This window comes from Leucoraja erinacea, chromosome 5 (assembly GCF_028641065.1).
Source record: "Leucoraja erinacea ecotype New England chromosome 5, Leri_hhj_1, whole genome shotgun sequence".
Classification (NCBI taxonomy): Eukaryota; Metazoa; Chordata; class Chondrichthyes; order Rajiformes; family Rajidae; genus Leucoraja; species Leucoraja erinaceus.
The window spans coordinates 47,881,015-47,903,352 of NC_073381.1; the positions used below are offsets into that span (position 1 = coordinate 47,881,015).

A 22,338-nucleotide genomic window follows, 5' to 3' on the forward strand; every position below is an offset into this window, starting at 1 on the left:
TATTTTTAATAGACCTCTAATTTGTTTTGCTGAAGGCAGGCATGGGTTATTGATTGGGGCGATCAGCCATGATCACAATGAATGGTGGTGTTGTCTCGAAGGGCCGAATGGCCTCCTCCTGCACCTATTTTCTATGTTTCTATGACAGCACCTTTGAAGTGTAACACTGCAATAATGGCCTGGATTAGGTACTTAAGGTTCATGTCTGCATGTTCAAACCAAAACCTTCAGGTTTGCAAGTTCAAACCAGAACCAAAACTCAAACCAAAACAGTACAAGTTACAGGAATTCATGATCAAACTGCAAACTGCATTGGTATATATAACTGCACATAACTATGCTTCATATGTAGAAACAAAGAACTGCAGATGTTAGATAATATGCAAAAGGGTTAGCAACTGGGAGATCCCATAGACATGGTGAACTGATCGCAAGTGGTTATCGAGTCTATGTTTGGACTCGCCGATGTACAGGAGGCCACATCAAGAACACTGGGGGCTGTAGATGAGGTTAGAGGAGGTGCACGTGAACCTCTGCTGGGGTCCCTGGCTGGAGGCGAGAGAAGAGATTTAGGGACAGGTGTTACATCTCCTGCGGTTGCTGGGGAAAGTACCTGGGAAGCGGTGGGTTTTGTGGGAAGGGAGTCCAGATAACTATGGGAGTCAGTAGGTTTATAGTAGACCCTTCACATCAGATGAACGACTAAAAATTAATGGCCAGATAACTAAACAAAAGATCAATAGCTGGAATTTCAAATGTTGGACAACTTATCTGTGAAAAGTTTGCGTACTTCTGACAAGATGATGGGAATGGGCGATGATATGGGTAGCATCGCGCGTAAAAGATCAGTGCCTGATCAGGAGACCTCAGGAATATGAGAGTGATAAAGGCATGAATGAGTTTTCAGCAGCAGATGCCCTGAACCATGGGCAGAGATGAGTGGTGTGCTGAAATTAGTAGCTGGGAAGGGACATACATATTACAACCAGCACAGGGCAATGGAAACCCACTGTCTGAAATGGCAGTGGAAGCACTAATCCTCACCACATTTAAAAAGTTCTTGATCGAAGACTCGAAGAGCCATAAACCAAAGGCTAATGAAAACACAGTCCATTTTTGACTGGCACAGACATTGGGCTGACTATTCCCTTTCTGCACTTCATATTTCTGTAATATTATGGGAATGTCAACGAAGGCTGGATGGAAGGTTTAAATACCTATTACTGACTGAGGCACATACTTGGAAGAGAGAAGCGCCTCAATAAAGGGCCTCATTCGGCTTGTGCACGCAAGAATTTAGAAGATTGAGGGGGGATCTTATAGAAACTTACAAACTTATTAAGGGGTTGGACAGGCTAGATGCAGGAAGATTATTCCCAATGTTGGGGAAGTCCAGAACTAGGGGTCACAGTTCAAGGATAAAAGGGGAAATCTTTTAGGACCGAGATGAGAAAATCATTTTTTACACAGAGAGTGGTGAATCTGTGGAATTCTCTGCCACAGAAGGTAGTTGAGGCCAGTTCATTGGCTATATTTAAGTGAGTTAGATGTGCCCCTTGTGGCTAAAGGGATCAGGGGGTATGGAGAGAAGTCAGGGATGGGATACTGAGTTGGATGATCAGCCATGATCATATTGAATGGCGGTCCGGGTTCGAAGGGCCGAATGGCCTACTCCTGCACCTATTTTCTATGTTTCTATAATTGCAGCATTTTGGTGGGGTAGAAGCCTAATTCTTTGTTTTTCTGAATGTTTAATTGGAGGAATATTTATTTTAAGTGAAGATGAGTCAAAGAGCTTGACAACGCACTGGAAACCCTGTCAATCTTACTACCACCAAGTAGTGGTTTAAGAACATCAATCAAGGAGACGACAAATAATTCACAATAGGGATTTAGCACCCTCCAGTGGTGGCTGGTTGAATTATCGCTTATTATCGCTGAAGCTTAATACTCTTTTTGAGGCCTCTCTTCCACTTCTCTCCCCCCACTTGGTCTAGTAACTATTAAAACTCTTGTTTGTTGGTTTGTAACGGGCTCTATTTCATGAAAATTCGTTTAAGCTGTTTGTGAATTTACTCCTCCACCCTTTGCCGTAATGGAATTTTGTTTAACATATACCTGTAGAATTTTTCCTCCTCCACATATTGTTTTGAAAATTAGAAAATTTGGTTATTAATTTCCCTGCTTTTTTTAGTAAAAAACATTTTAAAAAATTAAAATCAAGCTGCTGCATGAGTCACAGGGCCATCTCACAGATGTCCAATCACAATGGATTTCATTTACATAATGATATGACATCACAATGGGACAGGTGTGGGAGTTGGAACCTTCACGTGGTCTGGCGAGCACAATCAAATAAGATCAAATAGAGCAGGTTGTCCTACCCTCCTCCCTATCTACCTCCTCCCTCTCCCCCCCCCTCCACTCCCCCTCCCCCTCCACCACTACCCCACCTATCCTCTCCCCTCTCCACCCTCCCCTCCTCTTCTCCCCCCTCCACCTCCCCTCCTCTTCTCTCCCCCCTCCAACTCTCCCTCTTCTCTCTCCCTCCACTCTCCTCCCTCCTCCTCACTCATGCCCTCCTCTCTCATCCCCTCCCTCCCCCTCTACACTCGCTCCTCTACTCTCTCGCTCTCTCTCCCCCTCTACTCTCTCTCCCTCTCCCTCGTTCTCTCTCTCTCTCTCTTCCCCTACTACTCTCTCTCTGCTCCCCCTCTACTCTCTCTCTCCCCTCTACCCTCCTACTCTCTCCCCTCCCTCTCACAACTATCTCTCTCCCCATCACTCCCTTCCATCCCTGCCTCTCCCCCCTCTTCCCATCACCTTTGATCTCTCATCCCCCTTCTCACTCTCCCCCTTCTCTCTCCCCCTTCAAATTCCTTCTCTCCCCTTCTCTCTCCCCCCCCTTCTCTCCCCCCTTCTCTCTCCCCCTCCCCTTTTCTCTCCCCCCTCCCCCACCCTCCCCCTCTTTTCTCCCCCCTTCTCTCCCCCCCTCCATCCTCTCTCCTCCTCTTCTCCTCCTCTCTCCGCCCTCCATCTCTCCCTACCCCCCCCCCTCCCCTCTCCCCCCACCTCTACCACCCCTCTCTCCTCTCTCTCTCTCCCTCCCCCACTCTGCCCTCCTCTCTCTGCCCCCTCTCCCCCTCTACCCCCCCTCCACCTTCCACCTCCTACTCTCCTTCCCCCTACCCTCCACCCTCCCCTCTGCTCCCTCCCCTCCCCATTCTCTCTCCTCCTCCCCTCCTCCCCCCCCCTCTACCCTCCCTATCCCCTCTACTCACCCCTCTCTCCCCCTCCACCCCTCTCTCCTCGTGCCTCTCTCCCTCCTGTTTCTCTCCTCCCTCCGTCCCCTCTCCCCCCTCTCTCCCCCTCTCCCCCTCTCCCCTCCTCTCCCCTCCCTCCTCTCCCTCCTCTCCCTCCTCCCCCCTCCCTCCCCTCCCCTTCTCCTCCCACCCCCTCTCCCCCCTCCCCCTACCACCTCGCCTCCCCTTTTTCCCACACCCCTACCCCCTTGCCCCCCACCCTCCCCTCCCCCCTCCCCTCCCCTCTCTCTCCCCCCTCCCTCCTCCCATCTCTCTCTCCCACCCTCCTCTCCCCGCTCCCCCCTCCCTTCCCCCCCCCTCACTCCCTCCTCTCCCCCCTCCCCCCCCTCTCTCCACCCCTTCCCCCCCCCCCCCTCCTCCCCCCTTCCCCCTCCCCCCCTCCCCATCCCCCCGCCCCCCCTCCCTCCCTCCTCCTCCCCCCCCCCCCCCTCCTCATTCCCCCCATCCTCTCCCCTCCACCCCCCCCTCCCCCTCTCCTCCCTCCCTCTCTCCCTCCCCCTCCCTCCCTGTCCCCCTCCCCTCTCTCCGCCGCACCCATTTCCCCCTCCTCCTTCTCCTCTCCGCCAACCCCCCCTCTCCTCTTTTCCCCCACCAACCCCCCTCTCCTCCCCCCCTCCAACCCCCTCTCCTCTGCCCAACCCCCCCCCCTCCCTCCCCCCTCCCCCCCCTTCCCCCCCCTCCTCCCTTTCCCCCCATCTCTCCCAACTCCCCCTCCCCTCTCTCTCCCCTCTCATCCCTCCCCCCTCCCCCCCTCCCCTCTCTCCTCCTCTCCCTCCCCACCTCCTCTACTCTCTTGCCCCCTCCTCCCCCCCCCCCCCCCTGCCCCCCCTCCTCCTCTCCTCCTCCTCGCCACCCTCCCCCCTCTCCCCCCCCCCTCTTTCCCCCCCTTTCCTCTCCCTCTCCCCCTCTCCCTTCTCCCCACTGCCATCCAATATGATCATGACTGATCATCCACAATCAGTAAGTACCCCGTTCCTGCCTTCTCGCCATATCCCATGACTCCGCTATCTTTACGAGCTCTATCGCTCTTGAAAGCATCCAGAGAATTGGCCTCCACTGCCTTCTGAGACAGAGAATTCCATAGATTCACAACCCTCTGTGTGAACACGTTTTTCCTCATCTCCGTTCTAAATGGCTTACCCCTTATTCTTAAACTGTGGCCCATGGTTCTGGACTCCCCCAACATCGGGAACATGGTTTCCTGCCTCTAGCGTGTCCAAACCCTTAATAATCTTATATGTTTAAATAAAATTCCCTCTCATCCTTCTAAATTCCAGCGTATCCAAGCCCAGCCGCTTCATTTTATCAACATATGACAGTCCCGTCATCCCGGGAATTAACCTCGTGAACCTACACTGTACTCCCTCAATAAAAATAATGTCCTTCATCAAATTTGGAAACCAAAACTGCACACAATACCCCAGGTGTGGTCTCACTAGATCCCTGTACATCTGCAGAAGGACCTCTACCTGGAAGGATCCAGGTAGGATCGCACATTTTAACAGCTGTTCGTTGAACAACTGCAGTAAATGTTTTATTCTTTAAAAAAAACATTGTACTGGGAAGAAAAACTTACAAGACAATTTTCCTTTAGAGTATTTAATAGAGTAATTCAGTATATTGGTCCGAACTAAATTCCAACATCTACTTTCTTCTATGTCCACAAGGTACTCCTGGATACTGAATACTGAAGACATTGGTGGATCGCTGTAAATATCCTTATGATTTAGCAATAACAGTATCTGGAAGGAAGACAGGCATCGGAGACATTTGGTATACTGAATTACTCTATTAAATACTCTAAAGGAAAATTGTCTTGTAAGTTTTTCTTCCCAGTACAATGTTTTTTTTAAAGAATAAAACATTTACTGCAGTTGTTCAACGAACAGCTGTTAAAATGTGCAATCCTACCTGGATCCTTCCAGGTAGAGGTCCTTCTGCAGATGTACAGGGATCTAGTGAGACCACACCTGGGGTATTGTGTGCAGTTTTGGTTTCCAAATTCAGAGTGTCTCCGAGGATCCTCCAGTGCTTCTATGCAGTGGCGGTGGAAAGCATCTTGTCCAGGAACATTACCATCTGGTTTGGGAATTGCTCTGCCAAGGACAAGAAGGCTCTGCAGAGAGTAGTGCGTTCAGCCGAACGCACTATGGAACTTCACTCACCCCCCTGCAGGAACTATACAACAGGAGGTGCAACTCCAGAGCAAACAAAATCATGAGAGACCCCTTCCACCCCTGCAACGGACTGTTCCAGCCGCTACGGTCAGGCAAACGCCTCCGCTGCCATGCAGTGAGAACGGAGAGGTTGAGAAGGAGTTTCTTCCCAGAGGCCATTCGGACTGTAAACTCCTATCTCACCAGGGACTAACTCTACAGAACGTTTTTCCTTCTATTATTTATTATGTAAAAGAATATGTGTGTTATGATTGTGTTTATAAATTGTTTGGTTGTTTTGTTGTTTGTCTTTTGCACAAAAGTCCGCGAGCATTGCCACTTTCATTTCACTGCACATCTCGTATGTGTATGTGACAAATAAACTTGACTTGACTTGACTTGACTTGATCAAATGTCTAATTCATGCTGCTCCTAGTGACTCCTTACAAGAAGTGGGAGTTATTGCTCCTATGTTAGCCTATCTTTAAAGCGTTACCCTGGGTTGCTTTCTGCAGTGAGCCCACTCACTTCAGAACACAGCATTAGCTATCTCGTAAATGAGAAGGGGTGATTGCAGAGATTGGCTGTGAACTTCCAAATCTGCAGACCAATCAAATGTATACTCAGAAATTGCCTTGTTTCTGATTTACCACTTAGCACACATTGATGTTATAACAAGAGATAAGCAAATGCAGAAGAGGTTATTGGTGCAACATCAGTGTGCAAGTACCCAATTATAGATGTAGGTGTAGTTGTGTAGAAAGGAAAGGATGCGCGTTTGAAGGTACTAGGTCGCTGGAGTTTAAAAGGATTAGGGGGAACCTCATTCAAACTAACAAAATACTGAAAGACCTGGATAGCATGAATGTGGAGAGGATGTTTCCACTAGTAGGAGAGTCTCGGACCAGAGGCCATAGCCTCAGAATAAAAGGATGTACCTTTAGAAATGAGATGAGAAGAAATTTCTTTAGTGGGTGGTGAATCTGTGGAATTCATTGCCACAGGCGGCTATGGAGGCCAATCAAAAGACAGAGATTAACAGATTCTTGATTAGTTAGGGTTGTCGGGGGTTACGGGGCGAAGGCAGGAGAATGGAGTCGAGAAAGAAAGATAGATCTGCCATGATTGAATGGCAGAGTAGACTTGTTGGGCCGAATGGCCTAATTCTGCCCCTGAACTTATGAACTGCTGATGCTGGTTTATACCGAAGATAGACACAAAGTGCTGGAGTAATTCAGCGGGTCAGGCAGCATCTGGAGAAAAAGGATGGGTGACCATTTTGAGTCAATACCTTTCTTCAGTCCAACACATTCTATGTGTGTAGGATGCAGATTATCACAGTTGCAGAAAGCTATTGCATCAACCTCAAATCCAGTGTTACAGGTCTGGTGTTGAAAAGATTTAGCTGTTGTTGCATGAACAGATAGATCTGAGACAAAGTAGGACAACAAACTCCAATTTGTAGAAATGCTGACACCATGAGGATGTTGAACAACTATTTTTTAGTCAAAATTAAATCTTGTTACAATATATCTCCATGTTACAATATATCTCCATGTCACAATATATTAAATAAGATAAGGTTACGATTCAGCATGAAAACATACACATACAATATACACATATCCTCACCATTAATTTCCATGGTGGTAAATTCATGCTAGGAAAGAAAAACAAATTAATTCAGGTTTCAACATTACATTAGTGTTGATGTTAACTGTCTACAATATCCAAGTTATATTGTGCTAATTGACTTTTTATATTATTGCCCATTGTTTTAAGCAGATTCGTTACCACAGTTGAATGCATTTGGAAGTTCTGCATCTGATCAGTTTATTAGTTGACAGTACAACATTGTGATGACAAAAGTAATCTACAAAAATATATTAAAAGGAGGATTGGAAACGTCACAAGCAGTTCTTGGTTGATGTAAGGGTTCTGTTCCTGAGAACTGTCTGTAAACTGATATATCCTTAAATTAGAAACTAACAATTTTAATGAGGGTCAATTAAAATGTACATTTATTCATTGGTTTCAATGGATGTTACATTGTTTTATTAATTATTTTACATATTTCAATACAAGAGATTTGCTTTGTCAGTTTCAAAATAAATCTCTTAAATTGCCTCCTGAATTATTAAAAACAATGTATCTACTTGTAAGGTTACATGTTTTTTTTTAATTGGTTCTTTTGAATTAACATAAAAACATAGAAAATAGGTGCAGGAGTAGGCCATTCGGCCCTTCGAGCCCGCACCGCCATTCTATGTGATCATGGCTGATCATCCAACTCAGTATCCCATCCCTGCCTTCTCTCCATAGCCCCTGATCCCTTTAGCCACAAGGGCCACATCTAACTCCCTCTTAAATATAGCCAATGAACTGGCCTCAACTACCTTCTGTGGCAGAGAATTCCACAGATTCATCACTCTGTGTGTGAAAAATGTCTTTCTCATCTCGGTCCTAAAAGACTTCCCCCTCACTGTGAACCCTTGTTCTGGACTTCCCCAACATCGGGAACAATCTTCGTGCATCTAGCCTGTCCAACCCTTTAAGAATTTTGTAAGTTTCTATAAGATCTCCCCTCAATCTTCTAAATTCTAGCAAGTACAAGCCGAGTCTATCCTGTACGCAATACTCCAGGTGTGGTCTCACCAAGACCCCTTTGGGTCAGCCATTTCTGAATCCAGTATGTCTCAAAATGTTCCAGAGCCAGTAAAGTATCGTTAGCTGTGGTTGTGGCATTATGTATGGAAGTTCGGTTTATGCACACATTTGGCAAGCTGCTACAAATAATTAATCACACTGACAGGTCGAAGAACGAAAATGTTCTTGTGAAGGAATTGGCCGATTTAAATTTACCAATTAAAAAAAAAAAGAGAGAGAGAGAGAGAGAGATGTTTTTAAACCCCTTCGGCTGACGGATGTCGTCGTAGTTGGGAATATTGATGCCGCTGGGATGCCGCTGCCAGCGAAGGTGAGCACGTTGAGGGAGTTGAGGTCGGGCTTGATGAATCGGTCCTTCTCATAGGGCTGGGGCCAGGGTAGCTGGGGCCAGGCAGCCACTCAGCAGAGGCCCCCAGCCGGGTGAACTTGGCACTCATGTCCAACATGTAGTGGAACCAACGAGAGAGCAGGCTATTCTAGACTGGGTATTGAGTAATGAGGAAGGGTTAGTTAGTAGTCTTGTTGTGCATGGCTCCTTGGGTTCATCATTAGGATGGAGAGTGACATAGTTAATTCAGAAACAAGGGTTCTGAACTTTTAAAAAAGGTAACTTTGAGGGTATGTGACGTGAATTGGCCAAGATTGGCAATTGATTCTTAAAGGGTTGACGGTGGATATGCAATGGAAGGCATTTAAAGACCGTATGGATGAACTACAGCAATTGTTCATCCCAGTTTGGCAAAAGAATAAATCAGGGAAGGTAGTGCATCTGTGGATAACAAGGGAAATTAGGGATAGTATCAAACCAAAAGATGAAGCTTACAAATTAGCAGAAAAAGCAGCCTACCAGAGGACTGGGAGAAATTCAGAGTCCAGCAGAGGAGGACAAAGGGATTAATTAGGAAAGGGAAAACAGATTATGAAAGAAAACTGGCAGGGAACATAAAGACAGACAGCAAAAGCTTTAACAGGTATGTGAAGAGAAAAAGATTAGTTAAAACAAATGTAGGTCCCTTGCAGTCAGAAACATGTGAATTGATCATGGGGAACAAGGACATGGCAGGCCAATTGAATAACTACTTTGGTTCGGTCTTCACTAAAGGAAGACATCAATAATCTGCCGGAAATAGCAGGGGACCGGGGGTCAAATAAGGTGGAGGAGCTGAGTGAAATACAGGTTAGTCCAGAAGTGGTGTTAGGTAAATTGAATGGATTAAAGTCCGATAAATCCCCAGGGCCAGATAGGCTGCATCCCAGAGTGCTTAAGGAAGTAGCCCCAGAAATAGTGGATGCATTAGTGATAATTTTTCAAAACTCTTTAGATTCTGGAGTAATTCCTGAGGATTGGAGGGTAGCTAATGTAACCGCACTTTTTAAAAACAGGGAGGGAGAGAAAATGGGGAATTACAGACCAGTTAGTCTAACATCGGTAGTGGGGACAATGCTAGTCAGTTATTAAAGATGGGATAGCAGCACATTTGGAAAGTGGTGAAATCATTGGACAAAGTCAGCATGGATTTATGAAAGGTAAATCATGTCTGACGAATCCTATAGAATTTTTCGAGGATGTAACTAGTAGAGTGGGTAAGGGAGAATCAGTGGATGTGTTATATCTGGACTTCCAGAAGGCTTTCAACAAGGTTCCACATAAAAGATTAATATGCAAACTTAAAGCATACGGTATTGGGGGTTCAGTATTGATGTGGATAGAGAACTGGCAGGCAGACAGGAAGCAAAGAATAGGAGTAAACTGGTCCTTTTCAGAATGGCAGGCGGTGACTAGTGGGGTACCACAAGGCTTAGTGCTGGGATCCCAGCTATTTACAATATATATTAATGATTTGGACGAGGGAATTGAATGCAACATCTCCAAATTTGCGGATGACACGAAGCTGGGGGGCAGTGTTAGCTGTGAGGAGGATGCTAGGAGGCTGCAAGGTGACTTGGATAGGTTGGGTGAGTGGGCAAATGCATGACTGATGCAGTATAATGTGGATAAATGTGAGGTTATCCACTTTGGTGGCAAGAACAGGAAAGTAGACTATTGTCTGAATGGTGGCCGATTAGGAAAAGGGGAGATGCAACGAGACCTGGGTATCATGGTACACCAGTCATTGAAAGTAGGCATGCAGGTGCAGCAGGCAGTGAAGAAAGCGAATGGTATGCTCGTATTCATAGCAAAAGGATTTGAGTATAGGAGCAGGGAGGTTCTACTGCAGTTGTACAGGGCCTTGATGAGACCACACCAGGAGTATTGCACACAGTTTTGGTCTCCTAATCTGAGGAAAGACATTCTTGCCCTAGAGGGAGTACAGAGAAGGTTCACCAGACTGATTCCTGGGATGGCAGGACTTTCATATGAAGAAAGACTGGATAGACTTGGCTTGTACTCGCTAGAATTTAGAAGATTGAGGGGGGATCTTATAGAAACTTACAAAATTCTTAAGGTGTTGGACAGGCTAGATGCAAGAAGTTTGTTCCCGATGTTGGGGAAGTCCAGGACAAGGGGTCACAGTTTAAGGATAAGGGGGAAGTCTTTTAGGACCTAGATGAGAAAACAAAATGTCACAGTGGCGAATCTGTGGAATTCTCTGCCACAGAAAGTAGTTGAGGCCAGTTCATTGGCTATATGTAAGAGGGAATTAGATGTGGCCCTTGTGGCAAAAGGGATCAGGGGGTATGGAAGAGAAGGCAGGTACAGGATACTGAGTTGGATATTCAGCCATGATCATATTGAATGGCGGTGCAGGCTCGAAGGGCCGAATGGCCTACTCCTGCACATATTTTCTATGTCCTTGTTCACCACCGCCACAAACCCTTCAAATCCCCTCTGGAGCCATAGGAGTCACAGTAATGAAGCCGATGTAACTCTCCACGATGGGCTCCTCGTCCCGAATCCAATGCTTGGAGCTCTCCTTGTTTGCGCGGAGCCGAACGTGTGGGGCCGAGCTGGTTTGAGTGCTGGAGGGGGAGAGGGTAGAGAGGGAGAGGTAGGTGAGGGGGGTAGAGAGGGAGAGGGGCAGGGAGGGAGGGGGTTAGAGAGAGGGGGGCAGTGTGGGGGGAGGGAGGGTAGCGATGGAGAGGGCGAGGGATCCCAGCTGGGCCGAGCGGGTTGGAATGCTGGAGTGCCCGGAACGCCCGGAGCGTGTGAATGTATTGTGATGTCAGTCGGCATTTTTTCTCCATCTACACCTCCATTTTGAGTCAGAGCAGGAGTAAACAGTACATACACAATACTCAAGTTTATTTATCTGGATGTGAGTGTAATTTTTTTAATGTGGGGGAATTTCAGGCACAAACATAAATAATTGAATATTATCCAATAGGTATTACAGGTTCATGGTTGCAAAAAACCCCATAAATAATTAAAATAATTAAATAGCGCATGATATTCCAGAGATGGCCAAAAATGGGAAGGAAAAACATGGTATGGACTGGATTTTTAAATAAATGGATAGAAAGGAAAGGTCCTAGCTCAGAAAATCAGTATGTTGGGTGAAGCTTGAAAAAAGCAAAGGGCAGAAAACACTGGTGGGAGTTGTCTACATGCCCTCAAAAAGTAATAGCATTGTAGCTCAGAAGATTGATGCTGCATTTAAGAAGAGTGATACGATAATTCTCCTTTGCTCCCTTCTTGTGCAGCGGGTTAATATTGGCAATTTTCCAATCATCTGGGACCTCTCCTGTCTTTAGTGATTCTTGAAATATTACTGTCAATGCCTCCACAATCACTAAAGCAACCTCTTTCAGAACCCTAGGGTGCAGCCCATCTGGTCCAGGTGACATCCACCTTCAGCCCTTTCAGCTTCCCAAGCACCTTCTCCAGGTATTACAGTAAACTAACAATGCAAAATGTATAAAGAATTACAACACGGTTTCCAACTGTGGCAAAGAAGAAATATCAAAGGTAGTGTTGAATCAACAGAAAGGATTATAACACTGCCAAAAAATCAGTAAGATTAGTAAAATTCAAGAATACAGTAAAAGATGTTCAAAGCTTTGATAAAGGTGGGATAGTATGGAATATGAGGAAAGATGAGAGAAAACATAAAACCAGATCATAAGATTCTTTAGGTATAAAAAAAGGAAAAGTTTGGCTAAATTTAATATGGGTCATTGACACAAAATGTTATTGCGAAGTAAGAATTGGAAAATAAATCAAATAAGCCTTTTGTGTCTGTCTATACATGATGCTTTCAATACGAACGTTATATTTCTTAGTTTATGCTCTTTTCAAACTGTTATCATTTAATACACCTATAATTTTTCAAATACCAATTCAATTGGAAACCACATTATCCAATCATTTTATAATTGGATAATGTTAAAGGAGCTTGGAAATTAAACAACGTAAAATCCTTCTATCAGCCTGTGCAGTTTAGCTAATATGTTAGCATCTGCCTGTGTAGAGTTTAAGATGCATCCTTGTTCTTTGTATCTTCGGTTCTTGGTGTGAGCTCATATAATGCCTCCAAGATGTAATGGAAAATATAGCAAAAATGTAAGATCATGCACTTTGAGACAGAAATAGAAAAACAATATATTTACGTGGTGAGATATTGAAAGGTATTCGGAGGAATTTGCGTGTCCTTGCATAGGAAGAATATAAATTTTCACTGCAGGTTCTGCCAGCTATCAGCCAGGCAAATGGTATGTTGGCCCTTATGCATAGAAACATAGAAAATAGGTGCAGTAGGCCATTCGAGCTAGCACAGCCATTCAATATGATCATGGCTGATCATCCAGAATCAATACCCCGTTCCTGTTTTCTCTCTATATCCCTTGATTATGTTTAGCCAAAGAACTATATCCAACTCTCTCTTGAAAATATCCAGTGAACTGGTCTCCATTGCCATCTGTGATAAAGAATTCTAGATTCACAACTCTCTGGGTGAAAATCTTTTTCCTCATCTCAGTCCTAAATGGCCTACCCCTTATTCCTCAACTGTGACCCCTAGTTCTGGGCTCCCCCAACATCGGGAACATTTTTCCTGCATCTAGCCTGCCCAATCCCTTAAGAACTTTATATATTCCCCCTCATCCTTCTAAATTCCAGTGAATATAAGCCCAGTCGATCCATTCTTTCATCATTTGTCAGTCCCGCCATCCCGAGAATTAACCTGGTGCACCTATGCTGCACTCCCTCAATAACAAGAATGTTCTTCCTCAAACTAGGAGACCAAAACTGCACACAATACTTCAGGTGCAGTCTCACCAGGGCCTTGTGCGACTGCAGGACCTCCTTGCTCCTATACTCAAATGCTCTCGCTGTGAAGACCAACATGCCACTCTACCTGCATGCTTACTTTTAATGACTGATGTACAAGGACAAACAGCTCTCGTTGCACCTCCCCTTTCCCTAATCTGACACCAATCAGATAATAATCTGCTTTCTTGTCCTTGCCACCAGAGGATAACCTCACATTTGTCCACATTATACTGCATCTGCCATCCATCTGCCCACTCACCCAACCTATCCAAGTCACCCTGCAGCCTCCTAGCATCCTCCTCGCAGCTCACACTGCCACTCAGCTTTGTCATCCGCAAACTTGATGTTATATTTAATTCCTTCGTCTAAATTGTTAATATATATTGTAACTAACTGGGGTCCCAGCACCCGAGCCTTGTGGCACCACACTAGTCACTGCCTGCTATTCTGAAAATGACCCATTAATTCCTACTCTTTGCTTCCTGTCTGCCAACCAGTTCTCTATCCATGTCAATACCCTACCCCCAATACCATGTGCTTTAATTTTGCACACTAATCTCTTGTGTGGGACCTTGTCAAAGGCTTTTTGAAAGTTTAGATACACCACATCCACTGGCTCTCCCATGTCCATTCTACTTGTTACATCCTCAAAATATTCCAGATTAGTCAAGCAGGATTTCTCCTTCATAAATCCATGCTGACTTTGACCGATCCAAATGCGCTACTATTACATCTTTAATAATCGACTCAACTATTTTCACCACTACCGATGTCAGGCTAACTGGTCTATAATTCAGTTTTCTCTCACTCCTTTCTTAAAACATGTGGTTACATTAGCTACCCTCCAGTCCACAGGAAGTGATCCAGAGTCTATAGAACATTGGAAAATGATCACCAATGCATCCACGATTTCTAGGGCCATTTCCTTGAGTACTCTAACATAGACCATCAGGCCCTGGAGATTTATCGGCCTTCAGTCCCCACAGTTTACCTAACACCATTCCCTAATGTGAATTTCCTTCAGTTCCAAGATAACTTGAGAATAGATAACTTGCTCTAAGCATATGGGGTCATGTAAAGACTGAATATTGTGCACAGATCTGGTCTACATATCCAACTGGCAGTGCTGCAACGGTTCACCTGATTGATTCCTGGGACGGTGGTTTTGTGATGCGAGAAGATACTGGGTCTATCAAGAGTTTCAATGAATGGGGCGTGATCTTACCCGAGGGAATTGCACAACATGTGACAGGGCAGACGTGGAGTTGATGCCTGGATGGGGGCGGCAAGAACCAGAAATCACTGTTTCTGACGGATGGACCGTTCACGACAGAAGGGAGAAGAATACTCCTGGTCAAGAGAGTCGCTGTGTCTTTGAAACCCTCTACTCAGGTAAGTGGTAGAGGCTATTGTAACATTGATAAGTGTTCTGATATTAGAAGAATCAAAAGGTGAGGAATTAGTGGTGATAAGGTAAAAGATCAGCCACAATTGTGACAATTGGTGAAACAAGTGGGGTGGAATGAATCTTCTGATTTTATATTCTTCCGTATGATCATCACTTGTGCCCCACTAAGCCCCCCTCCCCTCCCCTCGCACCACCACCAACCTGCATTTCCTGTGTTCTTGTGCTCTTTAACAAATAGGACTATGTAAGGTTGTAAGAATCGCTACACGTCTTGGGCGACAATGTGCCTGCACTAGAGTTCTACAAATTAACTAATACCCAAGTATCAGTACTGTAAACCAGAATTCCACCATCAATATCTTCTAACTCTGATTCTCAAGGGAGGTATGCTAAGTGTTGCACAATACTGTAGATGGATCCCCAGTTTGCATTCAAGTAGGATGGTGATACTGCTGTGAACATATTGTATTTGTGAATAATGCAGTTAACAAGAAGCTGCAGATGCTGGAATCTTGAGAAAAAATCAAACTGGTGGAGGAACTCAATGGGTCAGGCAACATCTGTGGAGGGAAATGGACAGAAAACATTTTGACTCCGGATCCTTCTTCAGAACTGTAGAGGGGAGAAATCCTGGAATGTCATCAAATGATAGTGTTTACCCATAATCCAACCTGCTGTTCCTTGTTCTAGCATGCAGGAATGCCCCATACTTGAACTACAAAAACTTTAATTGTATGAATGCCCATTTAGCTGCATTGACAAGAGATAAGACAAGACAAGAGACATTTATTGTCACATGTACCAATTGGTACAGTGAAATTTGTGGTCACAATACAGCTATACGTATAAAAAAAAGCACACAGAACACGATAGTCTTTAACATAGACATCCCCACACAGCGGAATCAAAGTTTCCCACTGTGAGGGAAGGCACCAAAGTTCAGTCATCCTCCTCTGTTGTTCACCCATGGTCGGGGAGCTCCCGAACCCCTCGCTGTCGCCGCTATGGGCGGCCCGATATTCAGGCCCTCTCGCTGGATGATGGAACTCCGACGTCAGAACGGGAGAACATTCTCAGCGGCTTGGACTTCCGAATCGGCCACTTCTTACCGGAGACCGCGGCTCCCGAAGTCGGCAGGACGAGCTGGGCGGAGATTCACGCTGGCGGCCCTCAGCAAAGGGATCCCAGGACTCCGCAATGTTGAAGTCAGCGCCGCCCGCGCTGGAAGCTCTGCAAACCACCGCTCCGCGATGTTGAAGCAGCAGGCCCAACACTTCGGAGCTTCAAACGCTGATCCAGGTTAAGCATCGCCCGCTCCACGGTGAATCCAGTGCTGCACAGCTGCTGAAGCTTTGGTCCGGTCCCCGGCAGGAAAGGCCGTGCCAATCCAGTTGGGAGGCCGCGAGGGGGTGGGGGCGAAGATGCGACTCGGAGAATAGTCACATCCTCACCAGGAAGTGACTGAGAAACGGTTTCCCCCTTACCCTACCCCTCCTCCACATAGAAATACTAAAAAAAGTGTAGGTGAATGGCCAATTTCTTAGCAGCAGCAGCATAGATATTTTATGCTCATTCACCCTTCCACCACAACATGATATCAGATAGTAAGTCAGATATAGACAGGACAGGGATGGTGTGTTTTTCTTGGCTCAATGCTCTTCTGCCCCTTCTGAGTGTAACCAAAGACAGTCTATAGAAGTTGATAGTTGAGATTAATGTTGTGTAGTTTTCAAGAGCCTGATGATTGTTGGTTGTTATTTTTGAACAAGCAGAGTAGATGAGTGCGCAGTTCCACCAGATCTTTCACTGTAAACAGCACTTGCAGGGCTTGTCAGTAAAACCCAGCTGTTGTTTCCAGAGTAATTGTGTGGTTCTGCATTTCCAGAAAATGTCAAATTTAAAGAGAAACCAAACAGAGCAGGCACAGTAAAACCACTCAATGGAAAATTAGAGAAGTACTTTGATGAACCAACTCTGGCATTTGCATTTGTCAAACTATTCATCATTTTGGAGAAATGTTGAATAATTGTATGAAGAGAATGCCGTAAGGATTGAGAAATTCTTTGAAATGTTACATTGCAGGTGGTTTGACACCAGTTTGGTTAAAAATTTGGTCACTAAACCACAAACAAATTAGAATTAGTTGGCACTGCTCACATTTACAGTAAGGGCATCAAAGGTTATGGGGAGAAGGCAGGAGGATGGGGTTGAGAGGAAAAAATAGATCACCCACGATCGAACAGCAGAGTACTAATTCCACTCCTATGTCTTATAAATTGCATTTGGGTGAGAAGGGTTGGTATGCAGTTAGGTCTTCTCTGCTCTTGATTACTGAGGAATTTGTGTCATAGGGTGATTGTACCACAACATGCATTGACACATAGTAATGGCATCAAAGATCATGGGTAGAAGGTAGGAGAATGGGATTGAGGGGGTAAAATAAATCCGTTCGAATGGTGGAGATTCGATGGGCTGGATGGCTAATTCTGCTAAGTTTTATCATCTTATATCTATACCCTTAAACCCTATGTTCCTCTACTCCTTTTAGACACATTGTCTGAGGCTGTAGAAGTAGAAAGTTGTAATTATGTGAAAAAGTTGAGATACTGGAACTGGTAAATTGAGATGTATTGAAAATGATAAAAAGCATTTTGATAGTGAAGGACACATTTCTTAATTGGAGATGTCAGCAACCAAAATGTCAAAATTACCACCAAGGGTAAGAGCAGAGGAAAGATATATACAATTATGTGGAATACAATCTCCCATCTTAGCCAATCAAGGCGGATGTAAAATTTTGTGGAAAGACTAGAATTGTGGTATTATCAGCTGTTGGACTGTTTTAACAGTCCTGGTACAGACCTGATAGGTGAATGGCCTCTATATTACGTAGCCTTTATTACCCTTTATAATAAATATAACTAAAATAAATAGTGAACACTATAAAATTAATGGAAGTATACATGAAATGTATTAAAAATCCTACCTGTCCCTACTGGATGACCAGTGCAATTTTAAAATGTTGGCTAGACTGTCTCCTCTAGCTGTGAGGCCTTAATGCTGATTTAACTTTATTTTTGTAAGTGATTGTTTTAATTCAGGGATATTAAATTATTTTCCCTTTAGAGTGACAGTGTGGAAATAGGTCCTTCTGCCCAACTCGCCCACACGGCCTTTCTTGTCAATATTATTTCAATATGACTGTTACAAGGTCATTGGTTACTCATTTCTCGTAATATCACATCAAATGATATAGGGTGGTTGCACGAAAGGTCGCTGGGTCATAGGGCTCGACGCACGGAGCTGCTAAATCCAACTGGAAGACATCCGTCACTTCCGGTATATGTTATTAATGCTAGAAACGCATACTTTCCTACCTGTTAAAAACCGCCAAAATGTTGAATTTTTGCGCTGGAAAAAATTTTGTGAGAGACATGTACCCAACTTTAGAATTCCAAACGTGAAGCGAAATGAATGTATAGAGAAGCGAGAACTGAAGGGACTACAGCAGCTAAAGTGCTTGGTAAACATTGAAAATATTTGGAATTATCACGTTTGCTCACTGCATTTCATCAGGTAAGGCATTATTTGTGTTTTTTCTTGATTCCTTTGACATCTAAAAATTCTCAGAAGTGATAAATCTGGCTGTAATTTTTTCTTCAGATGCGTTTTCATTTTGTATGTAAAAACCCACGAGAACCATGTAATACACAAATAATGCCTTACTGTTGATGAAATGCAGTGAGCAAACGGCCAATGTTCGCCAAGCCCTCTGGCTGTTGTTGTCCCTTCTTGTTTCTATCTACCGTCATTTCTCCTCACTTTTGGAATTCTGAAGTATGCTAAATGTCTCTCACGCTTAGCCCGATTTCCATAATTATTTACAGCGCAAAAAAATGACAATTTCAGCGGGTTTTAACGGGCCCGCTACGCTGGAAACAATGGTAAGTGCCTACCAGCAGTACATCGCGTGTACTCCACTTGGAGTAGCGTAGCAACAGTACGGGTCATGGGTCGTGACCCGACTGGCGTGAAACCTCCCTATTTTGAACAGGCTTAGCATAAAAAATGACTGAAGATAGACACAAAAAGCTGTAGCATCTCTGGAGAAAAGAAATAACGACTTGGGCTTCTAAAACAAAACGAAGCCACAGAACCACTAACAATATAAGGAGGGCATTGATAATTAGACCCGAAACGTCAACGAAACTATGCATGTTCTCCAGATATGCTGCCTGACCTGCTGAGTTATTTCAGCACTTTGTGTCCTTTTGTGTAAACCGGCATCTTCAGTTCGACTAGTCGTTCATCGCCTCGGCTTTCCTGTCAATAACGCTCACACACTTGTTGTTTTTTATGTAAAAGCGGAGAGGTTTGCTAACCCACTCCCCCGCATAACCTATCCCGATGCGGCTGCTGGAGATGATCTCTGTTCCAGCAATGGCTTGGGGACCTCGTTCAATCCAGAGATCCGTGGTCGTGGCCAGATGCTCCTGGTCAAAGCTCTTGGTGATGTCCAGCGCTTGGCACAGCTTGGAGGGGCCATTGCAGAGCTGGTGGTCTTTGAGCGGCTTGCCCCCTGCTTTCCTGCGCTTGCTGCGGAGTCCCCTCATTGTATCGAGCCCTTGCAGAGGCTCCAGCGAGCGGACCAGCACGGCCGCCCCGTCGCCCTCGCTCGACAAGTTCAGACAGAAGTAAAGGCCGTAGATCTGGTAGACGTACAGAGTGCCTGGGCTCATAAACATCGCGGCGTTGCGGAGGCTCCGCCTGCCGCCGCGGGAGTGTGAGGCATAATCCTCACCGCCCAGGTAAGCTTCGGTCTCCACGATCCTGCCCCTCAGCTCGGTGCCATCCGCAAGCCTCCGCACCATCACCTGTCCCAGGCACTCCCGGGCCAGGGCCACGCAAGGCCGGCGGAAGAAATCCCACAGGAGCCTGCGAGGAGACGCCGTGCAAGCGTGGAAACGCTCGGTGCAGGTTGCACCGTGGTCCTGGTGCCGGGGTTCGGCCGCTGCTCCCTGATGCCGGGGCTCGGCCGCTGCACCGTGGACCCGGGGCTGGAGCTCGGCCGCTGCACCGTGGACCCGGGGCTGGAGCTCGGTGGCTGCGCCGTTGTCCCACACCCGGGGCTCGGCCGCTGCACCGCGCTCCAGCTTCTCTGCTGCAGCTTGCAGCTCGCTGGATGTCCCGCAGCTCCCCGGGTACTCAGGAGGTTGCAACCTCCTCTTTCTCGATGCCATTTCAACAAGAGCCGGCTGCAGCCTGGCGTCCAGCGCTGCGACGGACGGGTAGCTCCGGTTTCCTCACTGCTTGCAGTTCAGCTCCAAGAGCTCCTCTCGCCCAACACTAACCCGCGGCACGGGAACAGGAAGTAGGAGTGCGGGAAACCAAAATGGTGCTTGATAAACCCAGAATGCGCTGGGTTCTGTGTTTCCCAAGCACCGTTTCTGGTGTTTTCCCAATTCAGACGGATGATTTAGCCAAAACCAGAGTTCCGACCCGAAACGCCATCTCTCCATTCCCTCCGCAGATGCCGCCTGTCCCGTTGAGTTACTCAACCAGTTGTGTTTTGCTCAAGATTCCAACTGTGTCACCGGGTGATAATTAATGTAGGGACGGTTATGTTGAACTGCTCTTTGTTGGACTAGCTAAACAGAGCTCCAATACTCATATTCTCTTGCCATGATACATGTAAAAGGGGCGCGTATATTCTTAGAGTCATAGGTCATTATGTGTGGAAACAGTCTCTTCGGCCCAACTTTCCTAGACCGACAAACGTGTCTCATCTCCTTCGCTCCATAGATGCTGCTGCACCCGCTGAGTTTATCCAGCATTTTTGTGTACCTTCGTGTCTCATCTACACTCGTCCCACCTGCCTGCGTTTCGCAATGTCCATCTAAACCTGTCCTATCCAGGTTTCTTAAACGGTGCGATAGTACCTACCTCAACTACACCCTCTGGCAGCTCGTTCCATACATCCACCACCCTTTGTGTGAAAAAGTTACCCCACAGGTTCCTAATAACCCTCCCCCTCCCCCCCCCCCCCCCCCCCCCCCCCCCCCCCCCTCCCTCGTTTAAACCTATGTCCCCTGGTTCTCGATTCCCCTACTCTGGGCAATAAATTCTGTGTTTATCCGATCTATTCCTCTCATGATGTTGTACACTTTGCACTTCTTTGTCAGAACAAGATACTCATTTCTCCTCATTGAAGTCAGTACACTCAAACCCAGATGCCCCCTCAAGCACAAAGCTGCTCTCCAGCCTTTTCCGAGATATCTGGTCAATTCACACCAGGTAATTTCTGACAGTGTTCTTTCACATCCGTCTGCTCAGAGTTTCCAAACCCGAGAGCCGCGTTGGTTGGAAAATTAATGTGGGCTTCAGTGGGAAACATAACATTTATGTTTAAGGGTTTTGAGACTTTATCACCACTACTAAACATTAACACAGAGAATTACATTACTTGACTGCATTTGTATTAATTAAAATTTATATAGTGTGGAAAATTCGAATCTGTTTTTCACTGATACAAGGTTTTTGAATTACAAATTGATGAGATGTATTTCCCCTTTGCAGTGCGAATGCTAAACAAGAAATTAATATATAGTCAAATGACATAATCAAAGGGTAAAGCCTGCCACCTGGGAGTGGCACTAGGTAGAACTCAGACATATTAGAAGCATCTCAAGAAGTCAGTATTCAATGTCAAATCTTGGATCAATCTGCACCTCATCGATACGAACTAAAGCAAAAACAGTTCAAAACGTAAGCATTTTGAAAATCCCAGAAGAGAGATGTCTGTGTTTTCAGATTTAAGTTTCCTTGCTAGGTCATTTCCAGCTATGGTGATTACCGATATAGATTTCAGTAAATGTAAGTACCTGGCATAAGAATTACAAAGGTGAACTGAAACAACTTCATGCTAGATGGTATTAACATCCCAAAATCCGTACTTCCCTGCATGTGGAATTCACAATTTAGTTGCTGAACGTTTGAAATCAATACCTTTGGCCTTTTCTTTTTACCTACCACGAGATTAGAGACGGCAGTGTTTGGCGGCAGGCGGCGCTTATCCACACTGCACCAGACCCACCCACTAACCGCCTTCTTCTTCTGCCTCTCCTGAATGTAGCTCTATATACGCGAAGGAAACGAAAACGTTTGGGACCGATTCCTTGCATCTAATGCCACACGTGACTGCAATGGGTGTAAGTTATTATAAGGACAGCGGGATTTACAACATGCCAGTGAAGAAGTGCACTGGGTCAATCATTAAAAAAGTTGTTGCATATAAAACGGGCCAAAATATTTGGCATGCAGCAATTGTGGCAGCACCTTCCGACACATCAGAGGCAGCCTGTCTACAGAGCGACGGGTGAAACGGGCACCGTCGCCAGCAACCCATGCATCACCACAACGTCGAATTTCCATCACGCAGTTGGATAGTGATAGCAAGCTGGAACCAAGGAGGAGATTAAACGTGTTCTTGATTGAACATGTCACCATTACTTCAAATATATAATGCAATATCATGTAAAATTAACTATTATTGATAGGATAGGATTGGAAATGGAC

At 45.6% G+C, this 22,338-nt stretch overlaps 1 protein-coding gene across 1 annotated transcript; it reads right to left on the reverse strand.

Annotated features, from left to right (window-relative positions):
* Nucleotides 1-15,532: 15,532 nt before the first annotated feature.
* mpg (N-methylpurine DNA glycosylase) lies at nucleotides 15,533-20,622 on the reverse strand. The gene has a single exon (XM_055635537.1). The coding sequence runs from the start codon at nucleotides 20,001-20,003 to the stop codon at nucleotides 19,062-19,064; it is 942 nt and encodes a 313-aa protein (XP_055491512.1). The 5' UTR covers nucleotides 20,004-20,622; the 3' UTR covers nucleotides 15,533-19,061.
* Between the last annotated feature and the right edge of the window lie 1,716 nt (nucleotides 20,623-22,338).

Coding starts and splice junctions, on each gene's coding strand:
- mpg (XM_055635537.1), bottom strand. CDS start 20,003: ATGGCATCGAGAAAGAGGAGGTTGCAACCTCCTGAGTACCCGGGGAGC.